General features: G+C 41.1%; 1 protein-coding gene across 1 annotated transcript in view; it reads right to left on the bottom strand.

The window, feature by feature from the left end:
- Nucleotides 1-2,675: 2,675 nt before the first annotated feature.
- The window catches only part of nectin1b (nectin cell adhesion molecule 1b), a 106,982-nt gene continuing 89,671 nt past the window's right edge, over nucleotides 2,676-19,986 (bottom strand). The window contains 5 exon segments of the mRNA XM_042487388.1: nucleotides 2,676-2,937; nucleotides 2,939-3,046; nucleotides 3,048-3,161; nucleotides 3,163-3,249; nucleotides 3,252-3,325. Coding sequence (XP_042343322.1) covers nucleotides 2,818-2,937; nucleotides 2,939-3,046; nucleotides 3,048-3,161; nucleotides 3,163-3,249; nucleotides 3,252-3,325 — 503 coding nt within the window. The 3' untranslated portion in view covers nucleotides 2,676-2,817.

Here is a 19,986-nt window from a genome sequence, read left to right as displayed (position 1 = left end):
AGGTAATGCAGTGAATATACTCTCAATATAGTGTGCACTTAAAAAATGATATTGATTTTTTTTAGGTGGTTAAAAATACATCTTGTTTCTTACCTTGTCCACAGCAGCACATTGCTTAGCCTCCATGTCAGACTCCCAACCTGCTTCACAAAACTGGAGGCATGCTGAGTGACATCCACTGTATTTAATACACTGACTATGGATAAGAACCTCATACAACACCAACTGCAAAAAATCCAAACTATCCCTTTAAACACTGGAGCAGCAACTGTTCAGACTACCTAATGTCTTCTGACTTTGATAGGCACTGAATGCAAAAGGAAAGATAAAACATCTTGGTTATGCTGTGATGCAAAGTGTGGAGTTAAGAAGACACAGCAAAGCAGCTCACCTGCAGGTGAACAACAACCTAAAGGCAATAATATTGTGATTTGCTTTTACAATTTCAAAGTGGCAGCCCCACGACTGTCGTTTCATTTTCACTCTCTGTTGCAAACCTCATGTATGGTTTCAAACCGTAGTGGATAAAACCGGACAAAAACAGGAACAAGGCTGTAGGAAATGAAACTCCACTGAACTGAAATCAACAGAAAATGAAACTGAACTCGACAGACTTTTAATAAGAACATGATATTTCCCACTTTGTGATGTCAATTTGTGTTGAAAATATAATAGAACTTGAGGCTCATGATTAACATGCTCATCTAAAAAATACAGTAGACAAGCATGGACTGTAAAACATTCACATCTCAGCCGACAGAGAGATCTGCTCTCAGAGAGATGCTATTTTTTCATTGTTATTTATTTATATATTTATATATATTTATATACTTTTTTGTGTGTTAACTGCAATGTTGTTCCTGGGCACTGTGCGCCCATAAACTCATACTTCTGTCAATACTGACAACACTGGCAAAGTGTCGCCTTTCGAGCTGCAAAATGAGGACATAAGCACTGGAATTGATACAGAAAAAAAAGCAACGCACGCACATTCACTCCCAACACAAAAAACATGCATAAAATAAGGGTTAATATAGTATTTATATTGTTCAGAGCCAGTCAAATGTATTGGTTATATCCACGGATTTGCTCCTTTGTTTTTGTTTTGTCCGATATGTCACATTAAAACTTTTTTTTTTGTTCTAAGCAAATGCATTTTGCTGATTGTGTAATGGACCTCAACGCTGAGGAGAGAAACACGTCTCTTTGCTATGCTAGCATCCACTGGCACTGTTAACAGTGATTCAAAAAGCCAGCCACATATAATGCCCTCTGACGGCCTTACTGGCATATTCAGATACCAACGTTAAGAGAAGGACAACCATTCATTACTTTAAAATCCCTCAAACAACTACTGAAATTCATTTCAGAAAGAAAAAATGAAAAAAAAATACACATCATGAAAGCAGCAGGTGACTTTTTATATACTCCAGCATGGCCACCATCATATTTTCCCTTTACATGTTAAAATGTTTTCTAAAAGAATCTGTTGACATTTTGCTCCTATCAGTGTTCTTTGTGTCCACAGAAGATTCCTCATAGAAAATGCTGTTGGTGTAAGCGGGGGAGGCTTAGGCCAATTCTTTAGTACACAGTCACATAATTATAAGGAGAGACAGAGTCATTATTGGGAAACTCCCCTGACACTTTTCTCTGACATCCATTTGATAAAAAAATGGGTTAGAAACAAAAACATAATGATGACAAGTCAACATAAACAGCACGTTTCATTATAGTGGTAAGATTGAGAGCTCGCATACACACGTCGACCTGTTCAAGTCGAGTGACAAACATGACATTTCAGAGCATTATCGAAGGTTTCTGTGGAGACTCACCAAACCTCTTCTGACGTGATTGTGATGCACCACTGAAAAGTGAAAAGTGTTGCAGCCCTTCTCTCCCCTGTTATTCTGATTCACTGATGTGGAAACTAATTGATTGAAATTTAGGGAAAAAAATGGAAAATATATCTCTGCCACATGGCTCAGTAGACTGACTCCTCTCAACCAAATCTATAAACACAAAGAGGGGTCAAGACATACTAAGCATGTCTTTGGAAAACAGCAAAAACACATTGCTTTTAAATGCTCTAAATATAGAAAAATGAGTAAATTTCATGGACACTAACACCAGTAAGAAATGATACAGGCGCTGTATGGCATTTTTTTTTTTTTTTTTTTCCTTTCTCTAAAACATTTGACCACAGAACTACAAACACTTAGAGCTCCACCTGTATTTATGTCAAACATTTAACTCTCAATTCTCTGGTCACTTAAAAAATCATACAAAAAGACATTATTAAAAACAACAAAACGGCAATGGTATTAAAATACGAAAAAACAAACAAAAATGCACATCCAGTGTAGGACTTTCACAAGTGTGCTCAGCAAAACCTCAACCTGCAGTCTTTTTTTATACATTTAATACATTTAGAACATGAAAAAATACACAAAAAAAAAGAATATTACACCAGTATTAATCAACCAATCACCTCCCTGGACTCGACGACGAGCCTGTTTACATACCTTAGTTTGCATTCTTTGCCCAGTCACCTGATGGAACTGATGCCAATGCTGTCATGTTGAGAAGTTGACGTTGCTAGCACTTTAAATAGACGCTTGATTTTCTAGTTGAGATTAGTTGGATGGGGTCTGATGTGGGGGGAAATCGGGGAATCGGGGGGAGGGGTACTAGGTTGACCAAAAGAGGAGTGAAGGGTGCAGTGTGACGAATGGGAGGGTGGGGTCGTGATGGAGGTGAAGGGTGCAGTGGAAAGCAGGTGGAGGACGAAGGGTTTGGTTTGGTTTACGCATGCCACTACACATACCACTCTTTCTTAGAAATGACAGAGCCGTCGGTTTGAGAGATCATATCATCGGCTATCTCAGGTTCGGGGTCATACTGGAAAGCCAGAGTCCGCTCGTCATAATCTCGGCTCTTCTCCTTCATCCACAGTGAAATAGGGCCTCTTCAGGTCCTCTTGCTCTGCATCAAAATCGCGCTCGCTTGCCTCAAACCCTCCGGGGCCGCTGATCTGGGAGGGTTTTCTTCTCGTCGTCCGAATCGTCCGGGTACTGAAGGTTCTTGGGGATGGGAGGGTGCGTGGGCAGGCCGCCAGCCTTACTGTACCCGTTACCGAACACGTGTTTCTTGGTGCTGTGTCTCTCCTTTGAAGGTGCGCTGGCGGCGGCGCAGGAATACGAAGAGCAGTACGGCCGCCACGCCCAACAGGACAACTCCCCCCACAGCGCGCCCCCGATGGCGGCACCTGCATTGTGCTGCTCCTGCGGGATCTCATGGCTGGGTGTCGGGTTGTTAGGGAATTCTGGGTAGGAAAAGACAGATGGAAGGGAGTGTGTCAGTGCTCTGGTGGGAGGAGGTGCAATTGTGCAGGTGCAGATTTTTTTTTTTAAGGACAGATGAAGTAAGGGAGACAAGGACGGAAAAGCAAAGGGAAAAAGGAAGGAACCCCAGCCCCATGACAACCCCCCACCCCACCCGGAGGAGCCTTTATCGAGCGTGGGCTCCATCGTTACAGTCACATGCAGTGTCAGACAGAATTATGAAATAAAAAGCCAGTCAGGCGCACAATATCATCAGTACCAAGTAAAAAGACTGAGAGAGATAAAGTGAATGAAGTTTGTCAGCATGCATTGACATTTCTTCTCAGTTCGGAAGAAAATGACACAATTTAATAAACAAACGGTGGGAGAATTAATTCACACGGCCTTTCAGTTAATATATTCAACTCTTTAGGTTTCACACAAGTCAGAGTATCCAATGATATACTGTCGCACAGTCTCCTGCGTCAAAGAGTACAACATGACATATAACCATCTTCATCATCAGTGTAGCGGTAATGAAATGAAAGAGCACTGCTAGAGATGATTATCAGCAGCCCAAGCATACACAGCCACAATGCATCAAGAGAGCTGATAAACATTCAGGCGGCGGAGCAGACTGCAAAAAAAAAAAGAAGAAAAAAAAAGAATATGCTTCCAGAGAAAAATCTATATTATTCAGTGAAGAGAAAAGTATCAAATGAGTCAAAGATGTGCTCTAATCTTGAGAACAGAGTGACAATGACTAATGGCGCGCCTCAGACAAACAATAACTAAGATGCCAGAGTGTGAATCCTGGGACTTTGCCTTGCAAGTGCAAGAAAAGATACCTTGTTTTAAATTCAAAGCCGCCACCATATCTGGAGCTAAACTGAAACATCACGTTCATTCCAGCATTTCAGAGAGCCTCCTCGCATGGAGATAACAATGACAAGCACAGTTGCTGCTTACTGTAAATCTGAGCGTTGGAAACTATGTCCCTTACATCCATGTCTTCACTAAAACAAAAACTGCAATGCTCCTTGAAGTGTGTGGAGACAGAAGAGACGTCTATCTGAAACATGATCAAAGCCTGAAGGCGCACAGGTAGTGCTTGTCTAAACCTGCACAGCAGAGGCACATTTAACTTCAATGGCAAACGCTGAATCCTCAACGGAGAGAGGTGGAGTGGGGAAACAACAAAGAGTTAAACCATCCACTGCACAAATGGTGTGGGAGGGGACTGGAAAAAAAAAAAAAAGAGTAAAACAGCGAAGAAAGCAGGGAGCTTTCTGTTCATGCAGGGCAAACCACAGACAAGGGAACGAGTCAGAAAAGATTTACTGCTTTTGATACTATCTCTGCCTACTGTCCTCTGAGTCATTATAATCCTATTATGACACATCTTAATGTAAGAAACAAAGATCTGAACACTGTTCAGCAGCTGTCTTTCCAAAGAAAATATCTGGTTCTGACAAGTTCTGAAGCAAACAAGTTAGATTTATTCTACTGAAACTCGGGATGTACCAATTTATCTGCCGACATCTGTGTGTGATGTTGTTGCATGTCAGCAGCCTTTAGGCAAATTAGATGGAATTCACTAATAGCAGTGGCTGATGTTTTTTTTTTTTTTTGGCAAATCCTAGGATAGCGAAGGAATGGCCCGTCTTACTTTGCCTTTATTTGTCTTACCCTAACCTGAACCAATCCCACTCCTCTTGCCTAAGCCCAACCAACAAACAAAGGCAACAAGTACAAGCTGATCATAGGATTCGCAAATCTGCAAACCTGTCTTCCCTGCAACAATAGAAAATATGTTTGGGATGGTCAGAGATTTTTGCACGGACACCTTTAGTATGAAAGGACGCAGTAAACGCACTAGAGAGAGCTAGTTAACGTTTGCTGTTAGCAGCTGAAGGCAGGAAACTAACAGCTTACAGAGGCTGCACTGAGTTACATTATAATGCATTCAAGCTCTGTTCGGTAATCATGATTATTGGGTGGTGGTAATTATAACATTATCATGATGTATTTGGCAAGAAACTTGATTAAATACTGCTGTCTGAAGGAGACATTTGTTGACGTTTTTCGGAACAATATCAAATAGATATTAGAGAGGTATTTATAATATTTTCATCATATTATAAAAAGGCTTTTGAAGACATTTTTTAAAATGTGTTTTTATGTGAAAATGTATATTTAAGGTTGTTTCATAAATGTGTATGATTGAATTTGTGCTCGTTCAAATAGTGTTATGTAGGGCTGAATTACTTTCAAAGAGTTCAGTAATTTTTTATAGTGTAGTGTGTAATGGCAAAGTTGTTATTTTAAACATGGGTGTCTGTATGGGCTCAGAATTTTCCCTGACTGAAACATATATGTCTTTATTATTCTTCTTATTCTTTTATATTCTTTATTGATGTACTGTCACATCAATTTTCATCAACAAGAGTCATCATGTCACACCTTCAATGCAACAACATCAACACATTCTGTACATGCACAAATGATTTATGGAGACGTATCAGCTGTTACAGTGTACAGGCGACAACTGGCTGACAACATGCTTGCATCAGTGTCACCCTGAGCAGAAAATTATTATATTCAATACATATCTGAAACAGGAAACTGATCATAATTGAGTCATAATGAAAGTCTATGTTAAGTAAACCTATAAGTTCCTTAGAGATATGAAATTCTCTCTTTGCTGCCTTGCAGGGAGTCCAACAGAGTCAAATCAGAACACTGCAAAAACCCACCAATCTAACAACCTCTGCCATCGTCATCATGCAGAACAAAAAAGATACATTTCCCACATACGCAGAAAATGATTTTTTAAAGTATTGCCCTAAACTGTTGAATCAAATCCATTACACTCGATTAGAACGGCTTTTTAGTGGAAAAGATAAACCCCTGCATAACTCTGCTAGAAAAGGATGGTACTGGGCAGAGTAAAGAAGCTGCTGAAGCCTTCCTTTCTCCTTTAATTACAATGGCACCCTATCAGTCCAACAGAGCGACCTCCCAAACACAGTCGCTCTCCTCAGCTGCTCTTCCTCTGCACCCTCTCTCCCAGGGACGACAGCAAAGCTCTCCAATTTCTAAAGCGTTGCCGGGCACAGTCTCAAATATCAGCTCAGGTTTTATCTGACCACCTAATGGGATTATTCAGACACAGGCCTTCATTACACACATGAATGAGAGAGCAGAGCCAGGTCACCCCTGTACGAGAACACATCCTCCCACCAAGCCCAAAGAGGGGCTGAAAATCCCGAGGATTGAGGGAGTGGAGAGAAAAGGGAAAACGTCCTCCTGTAATCCTCTCCTCTGCCATTAACTGCCTTCTTCTGCTCAGATATGTCTTCCCTCTCATCTGTCCCCTTATTCAGTCTTAATTAGGCAGCCCTTTGCTTTGCATCTCTAAAGTTGCCAAGACTCGATATTTACCACTTACAGAGGTGAGAGACACAAGGCAAGACCGTTAAAACTACAGAAATGGTGGCAGTAAAAGAAGACACGGCGCGCCTCAAAGGCGCTCTTCATCACCTCCATTTCTATAGAGGATCAAGTGGCATCACCCCTTGACATCTGTATTTGAAGAATGTTGACACTAATGACTGAAGAATGTCTTATAGTCAATACAAACTACATGAAAGCAGTTGTAAACATTGCAGTATTTTTGTGGTTGTTTGGATGGCACCATTCGAGGAAGCCTCGGAAGTTGTCGTGCTGAAAAGAAGAATTTCCAAAGGAGTTATTAAAGAGGTTCTTACTGAAGAAATGGCCTTTTAATAAAACTGGTCTGTCTGTGCAGTAGAAGGACATATATCCTTTTGAAATTGATGCTATGTGACCTGAGAAAACAAAGAAAAAGGATGCTCTTGCTCAAGAAAACCTACGCCTACCAGAAAGTACTGCATCGCACCAAAACCAATGGCAGCTGGCAAGATACAATCTCAAATAACAGTTAAATGGTAAGCTAAAATGTGTTTCTTAAAACCTTAGAGACATTTGCTATGCTGTAACAGAATCTTAGTTTATATTTGATCAGCACTACTTTTACTGCTTTTTTGCTATCAAGTGTTTTAAAAAGGAGCTCAAAAAGTTCCTTTCCAGCAGAACTTATGACCTTTAACTGACTTCTTACTGGTTGCCCTTCTTGCTTTTATTCATGACTTTCAAATATGCTTTTATTTTGGTTGTTTTTTTAAATCTATTATCTTGGTTGCTTTTTATCCGTATTTTTATGCTGATCAATTTAAAATGTAGCATTTTGAGATTTGTTTCAAATGTAAACCCTAAATACAATCTATTATTATTATTTCCACCAAAATTAGCGTGTACATGAGGGTTTTTTAAACACGGGTAAAACTCGCTAAAAATAAACTTCAGACTGGTGTCCTACTGCCAGTAGAGCAGAGCTTGAACATGGCTCTGCAGCAGACAAGCATCTGTGTGTGTGTGTTTCATAATGTATTTACATTGATGCAAATTATCACATTAATGCAAATCGGAACCGGAGGTGATAAATACCTTCTGCAGAGTCATTTGAACTGGGTGTGAATGCAGACTGTACATTTTCATACTGCATTAAAAAGCCAGATATATGCAGTTGTGGGCAGTTTTTTTGTGAAGTGGTAAAGAGGCTTTAGTTCTACCTATTGAGCTTAGCTTTTTTCATCTTCTGTCTTCACTGTGCAGGAAGCAGTATGGTCCCCACTTCCTGTTCCCAAACCCCGGCTATTACAGCTAAACATGGCAAAAAATGTGTTTCTGAAAACATTTTAGCAGCCAAATATGCAGTGAAGTAACATAATCTTGATGTATATTAGATCAGTGCTGCCTCGTTTTTCTGTTTGAGCAGAGTTTGAGAGAGAGAGAGAGAAAGTACAGCAACTTCTGAGGCTTCATCAAAAAGTGGATGTACTGGCAGAAGAGCCAGCTAAAAAAATATGTGGAATATTGTCATAAACGAAGAGAAAGAAGCTCTACACTACACGTTTCTATATAACTAAAACAGTATGTACTGTATATAATGTGTTTCTAAAATATATTTCTGTAATGTATGTAATAATTTGTTCTATAATAATCTGTTATTTTTCCACTAAAGCTGATTTGAATTTAAATCTGAGAGAGAGGGGTGCCTGATGGCTCAGTGGATAGAGCGGCGCCCCATGTACAGAGGCTGTATCCTCGTTGCAGTGGCGGCGGGTTCAAATCCGGCCCCGGCCCTTTGCTGCATGTCTCCCTCTCTCTCTCTCTCCCCCTTTCACACTCTCACTGTCCTGTCAGTTAAAGACAATAAAAGCCCCAAAAAATAATCTTAAAAAAAAAAAAAATAAAATAAAATCTGAGAGAGAGCGAGAGAGAGAGAGCGAGAGAGAGGCAGGTAAGTCTCTTGATCTGCTTGTATACTGCACCGCAGTATACAGTTCAGCCTGTAGTTAGAGCAACAGCCCGAGAGCCAGCGAGCAATTCTGCTGGATGATGTCTTTTGCATTAATTTGCATCATCCAGCTGAGTTTTACCAATGGGGGAGGGGTATCTTGGCACTGGTTAGATGGAGGGAAGTTTACCACAATTCATCTGCAAATACTACCTACATTGTTTTGATAAAAATCTGGTTAAAAGTATCCCTTAAAGTTATTTTTACCAGCACACTGGAATAAAGGTATATTGAAATGTTCAGTTGGTTCTGCCTTTATAATGGGGATACCTTAAAAGCAGAGAAAGACACCCAGAAACACCAGGAAATGTTCAGCAGATCACTTCAGCGCAGTGGAAGAACACACTGCTTTTGTTTTTCAACTCAAAGAGGCGTGTTTGCAAAGAGGAGTGCCTTTTCTTATTACTTTATCCGGCACACTTCTGCTCTGCACTCATCCCTCCACAGGGTCACATCACAACACCACCTCCCATTCAGCCTTGCGCATGCATGAAGATAACAAAAACAGCAAAAAGATTTCTCTTTTTTTTTCTCCAGCGCGGCGGCTTTTTCTTGTCCATGTTCTCTGTGAATGTGAGGAATGAGAGTGGCTATGGTGCAAACTAATCACATTACAGAAATACTAATAATAAAACACATTTGAAATGGTCGTGCTACGTTGGGGTGTTTGACAGCACGGAGGAGGGAGGAGGCGTTCCACCAGCACGCCGTCGCTACCGGCAACACCTGCCAACAGATAGATAAAAAAAACACAACAGCCCCTGACACTGTTCCAGGCAACAACAGGCAGTGTCTATTAACACCGCGCTGGAAATATGCAGATAGCGTGGTAACCTTGAGTTGCGACAACTCAAATGTACTATTGAGATTAATAGGTGCCAAGATGTGCTATGAAAGGCTATAATTCAATCCAAAGGCATGATAGATTTATACAGGTAATGAACAACATGAAATACTGCAGCTATTTAAACGCTGCAACCATGCTGTTTTGTGCTGCATTTATCATAGTATTCTGAACACTCAAATCTGACTTGATCGAGTGGATGATTTATAACCTCCAAACATTTTAGTGGCGAAATCTGTTTCCTTCAGATGAGTGTTCCCTCTTCTGAGTCATTTGTGTTAAACAGAAGAGCCTTTAAGAGAAATGGTTAACAAATGTGGCACATTCACAAAAAAAAAAAAAAGCCTGACATCTTGTGGGAATGACACATCATGTCCTTGTCAGATTTGTGGCTTCAGAAAATACATTTGGATCATGGTTTTGTACAAAACAACCAGCAGCAAATGTTCAAAGGTATCCAAGTAGAGGAATGTGTGAAGCAGAGGGGGCTTTAAAGTAAAAGAAAGTGTATCACAACTCTGTCCTGCAGGTACAGTTTCTGGGTGTGCTCCAGTCATGTCTGCACACGAAGTAAAAGAAGGACAGAGACAGGTACAAACATTCCTGAGTCTTAGCGCAATCACTCGGACAAGGTGTTATGACAGAGGCTGGGAAAATGAGAGAGGATTTCAAAGAGCGGTGCAGGGAGTGGTGTTTTAATATGACTAAATGAGGAACAAGCTGCAGACAACAGAAGATGAAAAGAAAATAGAGGGCTACTCTGAGAGTCTGAGGAGTGGCAACAAGGGGAGAAAAAGAAGATGGAGTGAGTGCCTTTGAGAGGCCGGGGAGTGACAACGTCAAATAAAGAATGGCATCATGAGTGAGTGAAGATGGGGACAATCGGGGGAGACGCATTCATTTGCTGATTTCAATGATCCTCATTACTCCCCTGTCTGAATTTGCCAGTGGTTGTGAAGTCATGGAAATGTAATGCTGCCACAACGAATAAAAGCTCATCACTGACAGGAATTGAGCATGCTGCCCAGGGAGGCGACACCGAGGCAAAGCTCTTTCCCCCCTGCTATCACACACTCGCCTTCCAATATCTACCATTTCTTTCTGTTTGTCAACAATTTCTGTTTGGCTATCACTGATTTCACAGGAGCATAAGCTCCCCACATATGTAGGTAAATGCCACACACACCATTAAAACCTTCAGACTACTAATGCAAATTCAGTTTCCTGTTAAAAAGCGGATGGATAAGAGGCATGGGATGTGCTGGAGGAGATAACGCTGTGAAATACTGGCATCAAAATGCCGGTGACATCATCTGTGGCGTGTTGTGAACATGCAATGACTTGCGGGACTGTCCTGTCAGAGGAGCAGAGACTGCTTCATGTTTTCATCTCTCTAGAGCAGAAGCAGCATGTAAAGGCTTCTTGCGGCCTCTACTGATCAAGGCAGAGGGGCACAAATCGCTTGCATAATAAAAATATACATAAAATGCTCACATCCCAATATATTAATTTTTGCTAGGAGAGGCAACCATCCGTCCAATTATTTGTCATCATAATCATAAATAAACTTAACAGACTTATTTGGACAGCTATTGGAATATATATCTCATTCAGTTATTCATTGAACCACACTCTCAGAGCACACAGTGCACTCTAGGCACAGATGGAGCAGCAGAACGACAGGTGCAGTGAAAGTGAAACTTAACCGTTGATTGAGTTGTGTCTTAAAGTTTGCATTTACTTTCCTCTGCAGCAGCTGCTCCTCTCACCAACTGATCTTACCTGATCAGCTTTGGCTGGATCAAGTGACAGTTATCCAACCTGCAACTCAAACTCCACAAACTGCTGCTGAGGAAAAGAAGATCTCATATAGAAGTCTGCCTGTGCTGTATTCATGGGTCCGCAAAACCATGGCAGGACTGCAGGAATACTTATAGATAACAGAGTAGCCTAATCTGCTCTTTTTTTTTAAATTTTTTTTTTACATCTTTTCTTAGATAAAACTTTAAAACATATTTTAATTTTTGAAAAAAATCTTTAAAAAAAAAATCTTAAACAATAATTTGTTGACTCCTCACCCAGGAAGACTTGGTCCCTGATAATGTTGACTACGGCCATGGCTGAATTATATTTGTAGTGGTTTATAGGTGAAATAAACAATAAAGTGATATCAACAAGAAGTATGACTTTTATGAAAGCAGAAAGTAAAGTACTGGAAAATACTTTAGATTTCAGAAAGCACCTTTCGTGCCCTTGTTGATATAATGTGGGCATTTTGTGCTACGAAGGTTGTAATAAACATCCCTAATACGCCTTTAATGAGCAATGAATATTTACACTGGGATCTAAACACAAATGCTCTTTTACGAATCATGTTTACTCATAAGGTGCTATTATTAATGCATCTCTACATTTCCCTGCTTGGTTGCATGTGGCTTCGGCGCTGAGGACGAGTTATTGGGTCAGCACACATGCAGCAAACAAATCTGCATGTTAGTAGGCGTTAAGCCAATTGAGGTCAGTGCAATGTTTGTTCACTGCACAGCCCTACCCTCAACTTTTCCTTTGCTGGCTTTTTTCTTGTTGTTTTTTTCGACTCCTTGTTGTTATTTCGAAGCTGTGTGTGTAATGAGTGAATCACTACACAACATCAGCAGCAGCAGCAGCGGCTCTGGAGCCAGTGGTCAGACCCTGGGACAGCGTCTGACCTACTTCATCAGGCTCTCAGGGAGGCGTGACAGATCCAACACCACACGGGTGGACAGTGAGGAGGAGGAGGACAGAGGAGCAGAGCTGGGCTGAAGGGGCTCAGCCAATCCCCCTGCTCCATCTGTCTGCCACATCCCTCTCCTCTGCATATCCTCCGGAGAGCCGAAACAGCAAGCCATGCAGAAACAAATGTTGAGATAAATCACTCCGATCTCAGCTGCTCTGCTCTCACATGCTCTCCCCTGGTGACATTTCCATTTCACTCCCACAGCCGGGCTATCTCTTCTTCTCCAAATAAAAAAAGACCCCTTTACTTGTCGAGCGTCCCTCTCCTCCATTTTATGCAAAATGATCTGCAGCCACAATGTCTTCCCCCTCAGTGCTCTCCCTGGCACAGCGCAGCACAGCAGAGGCTTTATGGGGCGGCCTATGGTGTGCAAGCAAGGCAGCGGCTCATGCTAATGTCTCATTTGGATAATGAGGTGTATTCTTGGCAGGAAGTGAGCAGCGAGCAGCCCCTCCTGTAGTGAGGACGTGGGGACGAGTCAGTCACTCTATCAGCCTGCAGACCCAAATCCATCCAAGTTTGTAGTGACGCCTGATCAGGAAGTTCAAAGGTGATGAGAAGCTAGCGGGAAGAGCAGGAGACCGAGACACTGAGTACGCTCCTCAACCTGCCTGACAGCATGTGTCTACTCGAAGTGAGGGTGCAATGATATACAAGATATGCGCGTGTGGCCTTTGAATCTATGAATAATGCAGGCGGCGATGTGAGAAGGCGACACTGCAATGTGCTATAGCGCGCAGATTGAGACAGACTCCACCATGACAAGCGAAGACAAACAAATTTCACATTGCTGGGGGAGCCTCTGCAAAGCTGACATCATAATGTCTCTTGTCTCTGTCAGAGAAAAGAAAAGAGACAAATGGCTGCATGGAGCGGCACTGCTGTTAGATGTCAGTAATATATGGTGCGATACTTGTTTTATTCAAGGATATTCTCGCCGCACTCCTGCAAGTTTTATCACACCGAGCGATCACGTTGAGAAAAACCGACAGACCTAGCAGTGACGGAGAGAGCAACATGTCTGTTTCCTAGCTGATAAAAACAGACTTTACCAACAACACCTGCTTTTATTTATAGGTTGCAGGTGCTTGTTGAGACCAGCAGTGTCTCTTTTTAAAGCCACAATGAACTGTTTTGGATTGGGCCACCCTGTGAACAATAGTTTAAGTGTTTGCCATGAGAACCACCACACACGCCTCTGCACAAAGTCTCCCTCCAAGTCCCATGAAACGGTACCATCATGTCTTTAAAGGAGCAGTGTGTAAGATTTAGGGGGATTTAGTGGCATCTAGTGGTGAGGACTGCAGACTGCAACCAGCTAAAAGTACTTTGTGTTGGAATGCCTTTAGTGTTCATTGTTGAGGTTTAAAGCGGGAGCTGAATTATCCACAGAGGTACAGTATCTTCCTCACCAAAACAGACAGACCAGGTGATTAACACAGGTAAAAACACTGAATTAAACAGTTTCACATTAAAAATCAGTGTTTCTCCTATGCCCTTTGGCTCCCCCTGCACCCGTTAATATGGGCACAACTTTTTTATTTGATTATTGAGAATTTTTTAAAACAATAAAAACACTGAATAAAGCAGTTTCATGTTAAAAATCTAAGATGTTTGGCTTGTAGGAGATGGGCAGCTACCACAGCACCATCTACTGTGTGCTCATCTTTTTTCTCTGATAACTTCAGATCCAGACATTTGGGATGTTTTTACCATAAGCTGATTTATCCAGAGGTCTACTCCTCTCCGAAAAAAACAAACCGGGAATTTAAATAATTAAAAACACTGAATAAAGAAGTTTCATGTTAAAATCAATGTTATTCCAATGATTTTTGTTCGCTGGAGATGGGCACTGACCCAAGCATCTCCAACTATGTGGTCACTTTTATTCTCTGATAACTTAAGATCCAGACAATCAGGAGATTTTGACCAGAAGCCGAATTATCAGCAAAGGTCTCATCCTCTCCGAAACGGATGGTCACTTTGATTTAAACCTGTAAAAACACTGAATAAAACAGTTTCACGTTAAAAACAATAGGTGTTTTACTGAAGATACTTGTCGCAGTGGGGCTGCTAACTATAGTGGCTGACATTAAACAAAAATGGCCCTGTCTAGAGCCAGTGTTTGGTTTGTCTGTTTTGGGCTTCTGTAGAAACATGGCAGTGCAACATGGTGGACTACATGGACAAGGACCTGCTCCCTTTGTAGATATAAATGGCTCATTCTTCGGTAACAAAAGCACCAATTTTTTTTTTAATTTTCAGGTGATTATACACTCAAGAAATCCTACTTATTATTCAATTTCTGCCAATATATCCCCTTAAAACCTACACTCTTGACCTTGAAAGTGATGTATTTTTTGTTTTAACAAGACAGTGAGGAATCAGTTACCGAAAGAGGAAATTTAATTCAACAAGGCAGGGAGAAAGGCGAGACTGTTTTTCAGTGTTTTCCAGAAAGTGTCCATTTCATGGGATATTCAAACCCTCCATGTCCCAGGTGTTAATTTTTTTGGAAAAGAGAGGGAACCAGAGAGCCATTTTTAGAAAATCATCACGTAACACGTACACTAATGAGACCAATCTCTGTCACATAAAGACTACAGGTCTAATAAATGTCATCCAGTTCAGGTGGTTATACGTTTTTTTGGACAATTAAAACATCTAATGCCAGCTTGGCGTAACATCTCCTGCTCAGTAATTTAAATTTATGCTGAGAAAGCTCCCTTCGCCGCTGCCAACAACCCGCTGCTGCTTTCCTGCCAACCTGGTGGCAAGCATTTGGAATCATTATATAGACACAGCTAATGTTCTCGGCAATGGCCTCATTTGCTCGCACTGGTAATGCGGAGCCAAAAAAAAAAATTAAATGAGATTGGTAAATAGTGAAAAAGTCCACGTCTGTAGTTTCTTAAGAATGCCAGCCCCCTTCTCTGCCTCCACTGTCTTTGTCGTCATCGTATCGTGGGATAGAGGAATTGACAAGCGGTGAATACCAGGAGCTGACACAGGCTGTTACATCCTGCAGCATCCTGCCCTCTCTCCCACCTCCGCCTCAGTACTGCTTCCAGTTTTCCTGGGAACCCAATTTCTGGAATCCACTTTACATCTTCAACTAAATTCCAAAAAAATCAGACCCACTGAAGCGTCTCCTTTGGTCACATGGATACCTTTATTTATTTATATTTCCATAAGACAGTCTATGTTTTATTCATCTCATTTTCTCCACGTGGGTAAGATATTTTCCCCCCACCTTTTCTCTCTCAACTTCATTTTCTCACACGGGAGCGAACTATTGCTTGTTCAGGCGAGCGTGAACAGATGTCTGCACCGGTTGCCTGTGCTTACAGAAGGATCCATCCTCACTCTTTCTTGCTAAATTGATGAAAACGCTCTCACTCCATCCAGTTTAACCTGAGTGGTAAAGCCCCTGTAGCAAATTCAACCGTACCTCTGCTCTCTAAAGCAACTCGTCAAAAGGAGGGTGAAGAAAGTTGGGCCGTAAGTTGAGTCATCGAAAGGTTCACATACTGGCTGACCCAAGGCTGATCTGATATTATCCTTCACAGCTGATCCTGCTAATGTGGCGGGAATTATGCATTGTCTTTGACTCAGTCCGGCCCCCGTCTCACAAAGATAAGTGCGGTCGTGTGGGAGAGTCAAGGTTAAAAAATATCCAATCAAGTTTAAAAGATTATTCAAGTGAGTAAACAAATTAAATCTGTAGTGACTGTGCTGCTTCACTGACAGAAATGTTCCCACAAGTCACATAACTGTGTACCGCCGAGAAGAAAAAAAAACATCTACTTTCTCAGGGGTGATAATGACATAATTGTAAGGCCATCCTGACAAAACGGCCATTCATCACGTCTTATTATGCGCCGGGAAGGAAATTTAAGATGGCAGCATCGATTTGTTTCGAGTGTGATGTTGGAAAAGCTGATTATCTTAATGAAAGACTGATTTTGCTCTCTTAAGTTGGGGAGGATCTTTGAGGTTTAACCACATTATTCAGCACTCTTCCTGCGGCTTACTCAGCTGCAATATTTCTCAGGAGTCGCTGGTTGACTGCCACTCCGATTAGACGGTTAAAAGCTGCGAGACGGAAATCGTCAAAAGTAACTTTCATTGTGCGGCTGTTTAATTGTCTCTATTTTTTAACATGGCCTCTGATGCCCTGTAGTAATCCGCTGATTAATCAGATCTGACGCCTTGTCAACTTTGCCTCAGGAGATTTCTGAATTGAATGTAAATGAGAGAGGTGTTTGCTAAGAGAAGGCCCATTACATAAAGCTCATCTCTCTCTCGCCACAGATCCTCTCGCTCTCCTTTTTCCCTTTTTCACCTTTTTTTTGGAAAGGGAGGATTGATTAAAACAGGAGAGTGGTTCATTAGATTCTGACAAGTGACACCATATCTGCAGAACACATGTCCTTGGAGAAAGCCGTCTGGGCCCATGTGACTTACCGTAGTCGATGCCATCTCCACAGCAAACACTATCCCCAAACTAATTGAAACAAGGTGCTCTGTGGCCTTGCTATCTGCCGAGGTGACAGTTGTGCAGCTCCCACAAATCCGCCCATGAAAACTGAGCAGCTTGATTAAAATGCGCCTTCCTTAAGTGCTCCATCAGTGTTGTTTCCCAGTGTGAGAAAATAGCTTTTCTGTGATACAAACAAGTTGTCACAGATATTTTATCTTCCCGACACTGGAAGCAGGGTTGTCTCCCTGGCAGGTGTATATTGCAGTGTCAATCTAAAAATCAAAATGAAAACAAAAAGGACTTCTGCCAAACCCATGCATAATGCAGCTCGTGGTACTGCATTTGGATAAATCTGGGTCTTGATGGTGACAACAGTGTGAACGATGGTGGTATGAAGTGCTTGATAGATTCTTTAAGTGTCATATTTGTCATTGCTCGGGTACAGTTTACTGCAGGCTTAAAAAAGGCCTCAGTTATTGACTCAGGAGTGCCTCTAAATCCAAAACTGTTAAAATGTGCCCTTTAACCCTTTGAAACCTGGATCAACATCAGTGTCTTGTGTTTTGCTTGAAAGCCTTTCACAAGCATCGTGAAACCTTTGAAACCTGAGGAAATTGATGTAATTTCTTTTGAATGCATGACTAAAAAGGCAAAGGGCAACTTGGCAAAAGATGTCCCGGAAATTGCAATAAATGAAAAGCTGACAAGAAAATGAACTGAAAATTATGTTATTAAAAAAGACAGAAAGACAAGAGATAGAGAATGAAAAACCCCCATAATTATTATATAATTATTGTAATTATAAAATACATTTCCGTTTTTAGCACTTTTCTTTCAAGCCATTTCCTTTTCTTTATGTTATTTATTTACTTATTTAATGTTACCATTTTTCTTTTTTGTGTGCTTATTTCCAGGTAATTTTCCTGTAATTCTTTACCAGCACCTTGTTAATTTTGGGTAACTTCACATGAAGTTGCTCAGTGCCTTACATGTTTTTGATTTGAGATAAAGCCAGTTTGCTCAGGTTTCAAGGGGTTAACAGGGAAGAGAGATAATAATTTCATGTTAAGCACTAGTCTAGAAACTGTCAGCCTTGCTGGCTCTGAGAGCAGCTGAACAAATGTACTGCAGTTATTAGCTTGGTCACCTTCCTTTTTCTGCAGAGAACACTTAGCTAACATTACCGAGGCCCGATGCTGCAGCCTTGAACAGCAGCCAGCAGCGGGTTCTCTCACCTGCCATGTCTTAGCCGGGCCTGTCTCCGGCTGTTGGGAGGCACAAAGATGCTCTTTGAAGTTAATGAAGCATCAGCATCCTTCTTTACCTCCGCCACTGGGTCATTATGCACAGACCTAATGTCAAGGCTGCACGGAGCACTTCAAAGAATTAGAGGGAAACATGCCATGCACACCCTCAAGTTCACCTCTAACAGTCTTTTCATTCAAGTAACTGAGACAAAGTCCACCATGAGCTGATCTACATTCACAGAAATGTCTTCTAAAGAGGAACATTTCTTCTACGCGCGTCCTCAAAGCTTAATGTTGCTCCGTGGTTGTGGAGATTATGCTGACCAGCCTGCATAAAACAGGAACAGGCTAGCATTTCACATCATCAGCAAAGAGTTGTATAATCCCGCTGTAACATATCCATGTTAGACCTGCATGAGACACAAGGGCAGGACATCTCTGTCCCTATTTGTACATCCTCTCTGCAACCTAAAGCACCAAACCATGCTAATGCTTGACAGTAGTAGTTCATACACCGTTTTACCAATAAAATCCCATGACTTTTAGGCTAATTTTCAAGTCCACACATTCTCTGAGACGACCACTGATACTCCTTTTTGTTTTTTAAATTACCATATAATTGCTCTTAAATATGTATGTGTATAATATATATAGTCTTTAAAAAAAATGTTGATTTTTAAAGAAAACGCATTGGCCTTTTTTTTCCCTTAAAATTTTGGGATATTTTTAAATAAAACATGCCTTCAATACCTGATGTCCCATTAGTTTGGAAGGCATATTACCAAAAATCACCAAAAATTACACCATTTATCACAGCCAAAAATTGCTCAAAACAGAAATTATCATTGGATTTTCAGATCTCTGACAGTCCTTGAAAACATCACGTGTTATTATGCAAGTTTATGAAACAAAATTCCATGACTTTTCCAAAACGTTGAGGCTATATTTAGCTTTCCAAAACTTTCCCAGGCCTGGACATTGCTATTTGAAAATTCCATGACTTTATCAGCTTTTTCATAACCGTACGGATCCTGAGTAGCTGTTTGTGAGCATCTTCAATTTGACTGGGTGGATGCTGGAGCTCCAAACTGTGCTTCAGGAGGGGATGCTGGCTCTTCTCCCTTTAACTTGTTACTGTTACTATGGGAACTGGCAACATGCTTTTAAGGCTTGTACGGGACCCTTTGGGAATGTACCCTAAACAGAAATTCAGGCCTTTTGCCATCCAGCAATATAGAACAGGACTTGCAGCTAGCATCCAGGCAGGCTTATTACCACAGAGGATACAAACAGACCACTGAGTGCCTTGTCACATAAAATTCAGGATATGTGTCGGCATCACGGCTCTTAGTATACCTCAAAGATGGATTTCTTTCAGCTGAGGGAAAAGTGACTATCAAGTTATCATGTAGCAAATGTGAATAAAATTTTCTTAAATGCATAATTTCAGGTGTGTGAATGACATGAAATAACTAAGTGTAATAATTACTGTAAACATGCAGAGCAATTGGAGGAAATGTTTAACTCCTGCCGAGGGCCAAGAGTGTTTTCATAACTTTAAATTTAATCATTATGTTTTCTTTAACCAGCTATATACCTTTACATGGTTTTAAATATTAAAAAAAAACAGGTTCGGATTCAAATTTTATATGCAGACAAATTGAATCGCACAAATTATGTACCCACGCATTGTTCACCTCACTCACTCACTCAATAAAATTATACGGACAAATGATGAGAATAAACAGAGAGACTACAGGGACAATAGCAATGCGGTTTGTTAATTTAAGCAATCAATGAAAAAGCAGAAATAGAAAATGACTTTGGTGCCTTTGTTTTGCCTTTCCAAAAGGGATACAGTACTTTATGC

Source organism: Plectropomus leopardus, chromosome 5, assembly GCF_008729295.1.
Source record: "Plectropomus leopardus isolate mb chromosome 5, YSFRI_Pleo_2.0, whole genome shotgun sequence".
Lineage (NCBI taxonomy): Eukaryota > Metazoa > Chordata > Actinopteri > Perciformes > Serranidae > Plectropomus > Plectropomus leopardus.
This window is presented reverse-complemented; position numbering and strand designations above follow the sequence as displayed.